Source organism: Tetranychus urticae, chromosome 3 (genome assembly GCF_039701765.1).
Source record: "Tetranychus urticae isolate SD_2017Ah chromosome 3, NJAU_TeUrti_SD_1.0, whole genome shotgun sequence".
Classification (NCBI taxonomy): domain Eukaryota; kingdom Metazoa; phylum Arthropoda; class Arachnida; order Trombidiformes; family Tetranychidae; genus Tetranychus; species Tetranychus urticae.
In genome coordinates, this window is record NC_142960.1 from 17,730,116 (window position 1) to 17,736,664 (window position 6,549).

General features: G+C 33.6%; 1 protein-coding gene across 1 annotated transcript; it reads right to left on the reverse strand.

The window, feature by feature from the left end:
- Positions 1 to 205: 205 nt before the first annotated feature.
- Positions 206 to 4,931, reverse strand: LOC149093518 (uncharacterized). The gene is made up of 2 exons (XM_089269555.1): positions 409 to 4,931; positions 206 to 339 (listed from the first exon to the last, which is right to left on the reverse strand). The coding sequence occupies exon 1, from the start codon at positions 2,946 to 2,948 to the stop codon at positions 1,311 to 1,313; it is 1,638 nt and encodes a 545-aa protein (XP_089125681.1). The 5' UTR covers positions 2,949 to 4,931; the 3' UTR covers positions 206 to 339; positions 409 to 1,310.
- Positions 4,932 to 6,549: the final 1,618 nt, after the last annotated feature.

A 6,549-nucleotide genomic window follows, 5' to 3' on the forward strand; every position in this document is an offset into this window, starting at 1 on the left:
GTGTTAAATCTTCAGGTAAAGGCGGTAAAAGGGTTTCATCCCAAGGCACAACATCATCCAAGCCCTTGAAAATCTTAGCATCAGGTTCGAGTAGCTTAACCATGGTTGGTCGTCGAGCAAGAACTGTGTTGCAGCAGGCATTGTAATTGATCTTGCCCCTTTGAACACTCGAACGGATGAATTGACCATTTTCAAGTCGCACCAATTTATCTCCATCTTTAGGTTCAGCCTTAGGATCTACTTTAGACTCTACTTTAGGTTCATCGCTAGGTTCACCTTTAGGTTGATCTTTGGCTTCTTCTTTGGTTCTTCTTTAGGTTTCACCTCAACTTCTTTACCCTTTAAGATGCACACAAATCAAATGCTTAATTATGACTGAAATTGAATTCATAAATAATAAACACTTACCTTGTAAGTCGAGTCCACTTTGATGTCAATATGTACGATCGTGTTTGAAGGTAAGCTCTCACAATTCGGTTCCATAATTTGTAATGACAGTTGAAACGAAACAACTTTGCTCAACAGATCAATTGAAATGTAAAGATCTCTCTCTTGTGACAAACCCTCCTATTGTGCAAGGCAATGAGCAATCGACCGTAATACTTTGTAACTTACAACTCAGCGCGATGTCGAGATGAAGAAATAGAATCTTCTAATTCCGAAACAAGAAGACGGAATAATTTTAAAAATAGAAAAGGTAGAGTTTTTTATAAAGGTCACTATTAGATAACTTTGCAATATCTAGTATTTATCTTCATCGAATCCTTACCATGAAGTCTTTTTGAAATCTCAAACTTTTTTGAGAAATGGATAAATGTTACAAGAAATCATTATCAAAATCCACTTTGATCTAAATTACATCTACAATAACCATCAGAAAAACATCGAGAAAAAAATGAAATTTCCAAAATTCTAACATTCTTGTTACTTGAACGTCATCTTGAATAAAATTTAATAAGCCAAGTGTGATCTTTTCTTCATTGAAATGCAAATAGAAGGAATCTGAAGTGATTTATTTTAAAACATAAAACCAGATTTAAATGCATTTTCAGTTATATCATGCACTTTTATACACATTATCGATACAACATATTTCGTTGTTTGCCATTTCTGTTTTTCAAGACTCTTTTCGCATATTAATACCGTTTTGGTATTTTTCTGTCAAAATTTCTCCGAAATATCATTTCCAGGTTAGGACAACATTCAACATTCAAAATATTTTCCCCTGTAAACATGACTTTACGATTCGAAACCAAACATTAAGCGCTGAGTCTCCACTTAATCTGGTCGATGATTGTCTTAATGAGAAATTAAAAGTGAAATTTATCTTTATTGTGTGTTTTGACTATAAGCTTAACTAGTGTCTTGACTGCATTGACCTCTGACTTGTCAAGTGGTCCAACTTCTGACCTGGTAAGGGGTTCGATTATTGACTTGACTACGGACTCGACTACAGGCTTGGCTAGTGGCTTGGCTAGTGGCTCAACTTCTGACTTGGCAAGTGGTTTGACTACGGGCTTGGCTAGTGGCCTTTCTAATGCCATGCCTAGTGGCTTGGGTGGCGGCTTGAAAACACTGAGTGTGTTACTGGCTTCTAACTGGTTACAAACTATTATGGCTGTTGCAATTGAGAGTAAAAACGCACTTAAAATTCCCACGACAATAAAAGTCTTTGAGTAGGATGAAGCACTTGTTGGACAGTTAATGCAGTGAGTGATTTGCCAAGAGCTTATTTTCAATGTTACATGATTTTTATGAGGATAGCCTCGTGAAAGGTGAACCACAGGTTCACAGGTTAAAGTTGAAACAGAAGTGAATCTAACTTTTGTGCATGGTGTAACCTCTTTTTTGGTTGCATCGAAAATTTCAATTGCTGTAAACTGTTGGTAATAAGAAATGTAATTGTAAAGTAGCAAAGTCAGTATTTGTTTGGAAAAGGAAAAATCGGCTGAAAGAATGATTGGATTTTTGTTTTGGGTGAATGTCCATGTTGAGGAAATATTAAAGTCTGGACTCAATAGAAGGGTAAAATTTACTTGAGTTGCCAGATTAACCGGTGTTAGACCATGAGCTGCTATACACCTGAGATAGGTTTCATTAAAGTAACTACATTTATTTGGAGTCTTTGACTTGCTCGTCACTAAAAGCAATTGAGAAGCAAATAGAGGCGAGAACTCAGAGCCAATAATAAGGATTGGATTCAAGGCACCAGCAAAGGTTGAACCCAAAGTGCCTTCAATGGTTGGCATGGGAAGTACACTAAGCTTCAATGTCCTCCAATATTTATCCGTCAAAGAGATCACGAAATCAAGAATCGTATCATTTACCGAGCCTTGGGTTTGATTAAACTGGGGAATCAAACACTTGAATCGGTGCGCTTTATCCTCGAAACTAACTCTATCACATTTTGTCTCTTTGTAGGAAAGGTTTGTTGTATTGATGTGTTTTTCATGTATATTGGCATAGTCGAGTATAACATTGCTTTGTTCCCCCATGAAAACATATTTGGTGTAATCTTCAATCTCTGGATCAATTACTTTTGCAACATTTGCTGTTATTTTGTGATCAACTAGTGTGTTTCCACACTTGATTGTCGTTTCAAGATCTAAAGATGACCCGAAAGTGAAATTATCAAAAGTTTCTGTTGTACAACTGACCATTGAATTCAAAATATAGCTTTGCGTCCAATCTTTATTCAAACAAAATATCCTTGCACCAAGAGAATCGCGAAAAGTGACGTTTAAGTCAGAAATTTTGAAACCTTCTGCTCTAAAATAAACTAGAACCTGTTCATTGATTGAAACGATCTCATTTGGTACAACTGCTACAAGTTCAATATTAAGACTTAGCTCCTCGCATAAAGCTTGACAATAGACACCAAACCAAAGATGAAATGAAATAAAGCAATAAAACTGAGCTTCCAATGAGTTTACACTAATCAAATTCATGGTGAACTTAACATTTTAAGCCAATCAACCAAACAAACTGAACACAAGATTATAAAATTGTAAATAAACATTCAATTGTTACTTTAAAATCTCAATCTCATAGCATCTTCAATAGCAACCTTTAATATCCACTTTTGGGTTTTGCCTAAACCAGAAAACAAAACATTGAAATAACCAAAACACCAACAAGCTTTTCAAAGGCAACATCCTTAATAGTAAATCTAATGTTTCGTTTAAATGGGAACAATTAACCTTTAATTGGGTTCTGGTTTTGCTCCATGTTTCACCATTTCATTGAACCTAGACTTGATTGGGTTTTGTTTTTGTTGATTTATTTTGAAACCTGGTTAAACTGTACCGGCCAATCTTATTGTAATTTAATTCCAACTGATATAACTTGGATTTCATTTGTTGACATTAAACCCATTGAAATATCAAGTGGAGGTGAAGCTGTCAAAATATCTTATAATACAGCCTCTACAGCTTTAACTTGGAAGGTCGATAAAATTGAATTTGAACTGGCCTCAACTCCAGGACCTATTATTAACTGCAAAACCGTTAATATTACAATGGGAATACAATTAATAATCAATTGTGATACAACACCAGTCAGTAGTTCACTAGATAAAAACTATGAATTCAACAGCTCTTTGAATCTGGTTGTCAAATTTGGATGTCTAGCTTCGCATTTTGATTACGATCCAATAACAATTTCAACATTTAATTCAAATAGACTGATTGATCCACACATTACAAACCTTCCTCCATTCATATTTTACAACCACACAACCATCTTTGAATTAGTTTATTTGGTTAAACATCCGCAGCACAATATACACTTGGAGTCATCTTTTACCCAATGCAATGAAACGCAATCAACTCCAAACAGAGTCAAATTCGCTTGTAAATATTTTCATAAAACCAAACATGAACTTTAGAGTTTTCAGTTTTTAGAATTGAACAGATTACTTGAGTTTCTGGAGATGAATGAGCTTTAAGGAAATCTCAACTCTCTCTGCCGTTTCCTCACTGGATTTAAGTCGAGTTCCATTGATTTGAATCCGTTTGAATTGACTTTACCTTTTTCTGGGCTTTTAATTTTACTAGTAATCAAGTCATTGAAATGATCTTAAACAATAAGAACAGTTTTATTGGAAATAACATGCATTTCTGTGGGTGCAAAGTGATTTACATTCACCTAACTATTGTAAACCTAAATGATTAAGAGTGTAAGACATATTCAGGCTGTTATTAACACTAAAAAGACACATACGATACGATCGATACAATAAGGTGAAAACGGATGAAAATTACTTTCTTTAAAATTTAGACTCTGTTGGTTTGGTTTGGACTTAAGAACTAAATCCATTGGTGCTTTTAAATAATCCATTCGATGGACAGTTTTTGAGAAAATCGAGCTCGAAGTTGGAACTTGATTGAGCTTTTGTACAGTTATGGAGGCAGATTTATCGATGAAATTCATTAAACTGGTGTAACTTTTCATGGCTAACAGGAAAATGCACTTATTTTAAATAATAGCACTTTTATTTTTCTGCAAACTAGATTAGTTCGATTTTCAATTAAACCGACTGTATTCTGTGACCTTAACAGTTAGTAAACTGGAACTTATTATTCGTTCATGAAAATTGTCTGCAAACATTATGGGTTGAATGATTTTTACGATTCAGTAATAGTTCTCTTGATTTCGGCCATTAGTTTACAAACTTCGAACCTCGATATTTCGAGAATAATAGCATCTACAGTCAGCATTCTTTCACCGACTTGAACCTTTACTAATTAAAAATCCAATGCATTGAAACAAATGTCCATTAGCTTATTTGGGTCATTATTTTTGGGTTTTAAATGCAAGAGAAACAACTTATTTAGCACAACAAACTCATATAAACCCATTTCTTGGTAAATCAACCATTTTTCTGGTTAAACTTGCAAATGCAAAGCAAAAAGTACTGCAAAAGACTCGAAAATGTGAATGCTGAAGTTCAGACTGGATAGGTTTGTAGGGACTTAAAAACTGAATCCATTGATGCTTTTAAATAACCCCTTTAATGGTCAGTTTTTGCGAAAATGGAGTTCGAATTTGAAACTTTGATCGCCTTTTGTACAATTATGGAAGCAGATTTTTCCGTGTAACTCATTTCGCTGATGTAACCATTGATGATGAATCAGAAAATGTATGTATTTTGATTAATGAACTTTTCTATTTCTGTCAAACAGATCAAGTTTGATTTTACTTTAAACCGACTTTCTTCTGTGACCATAAGAATTAGCGAGTTGAAACTTATTATTAGTTAATAAAAATTGTTATTACACAGTATGGAACTAATTATTTTTCCAAATTTTCAACCGTTCTCTTGTTTTTGGCCATTGGCCTCAAAACTTTGGTCCTTATTATTTCGAGAATGGTATTACCTAGAATCACCATTCTTTGGCCAAACATTAGGGTTTATTTTGTGCTATAATTGATTGAAATAGTAAATTATTTAAGAACCTTTAAAAGAGCTATAGCATCCCATTACTTATGTTACCAGATTTGAGCTTGATTTATTAAGTTTATAATAGTTTCTCAAAAACATATCTTGTGTGGGGAAAGATATTCGTAGCTCGTAGTCGATAGCTCAGATTTTATTCGGTATTCAATCATATTTTATTAAAGCACAAAATAAAATCAAATGATTGGCCAAATAGTGGTGATTCTAGGTAATACCATTCTCGAAATAATAAGGACCAAAGTTTTGAGGCCAATGGCCAAAAATAAGAGAACGGTTGAAAATTTAGAAAAATAATTAGTTTCATGCTGCGTAATAACAATTTTTATTAACTAATAAGAAGTTTTAGCTTGCTAGTTCTTATGGACTCAGAAAAAAGTCGGTTTGAATTAAAATCGAACTTGATCTGTTTGACAGAAATAGAAGTGTTCATTCATCAAAATACATACATTTTCTGATTTATCATCAATAATTACATCAGCGAAATGAGTTTCACGAAAAAATCTGCTTACATAATTGTACAAAAGGCAATCAAAGTTTCAAATTCGAACTCGATTTTCTCAAAAACTGTCGGCCAGAGAAACTTCAAAATCGCAGGATTGAATTCAGCTTTTATGTCTCTACAAACCAACAGAGTCTAAACTTCATTACTTACATGTTTGAGTCTTTTGTAGCACTTTTTGTTTTACATTTGCAAGCTTAACCAGAAAATTGATTTATTTACCAAGAAATGGGTTAGAATGAGTTTGTTTTGTTGAATAAGTTGTTACTCGGGTTAATCATGACACAAATAAACTAATGGTCATTTGTTTGAGTGCATTGAATTTTCAATTAGTAAAAGGTTTAAGTTGGTGAGAGAATGCTGACTGTAGATGGCTCGCGATGGCCACACTTGAAAATTGACTTAACTCTGATCTGTATTTGTTAACTTAGCCCTAACACTTACTGTCAATATTCAAAAAGCTGCTGATTATGTTCAAAGTCATTGTATAAGTTTAATACGTTTACAATGAAAAGTTTTGATAGAAATTTAATTTTCAGGGTTTTTAAATTTAAATTAATTTTTAAATAACACGGATTAGTCACAGTCGCTT

What these genes read in the sequence shown, in the direction of transcription:
- LOC149093518 (XM_089269555.1), bottom strand. Translation starts at nt 2,948, where the DNA reads ATGAATTTGATTAGTGTAAACTCATTGGAAGCTCAGTTTTATTGCTTT.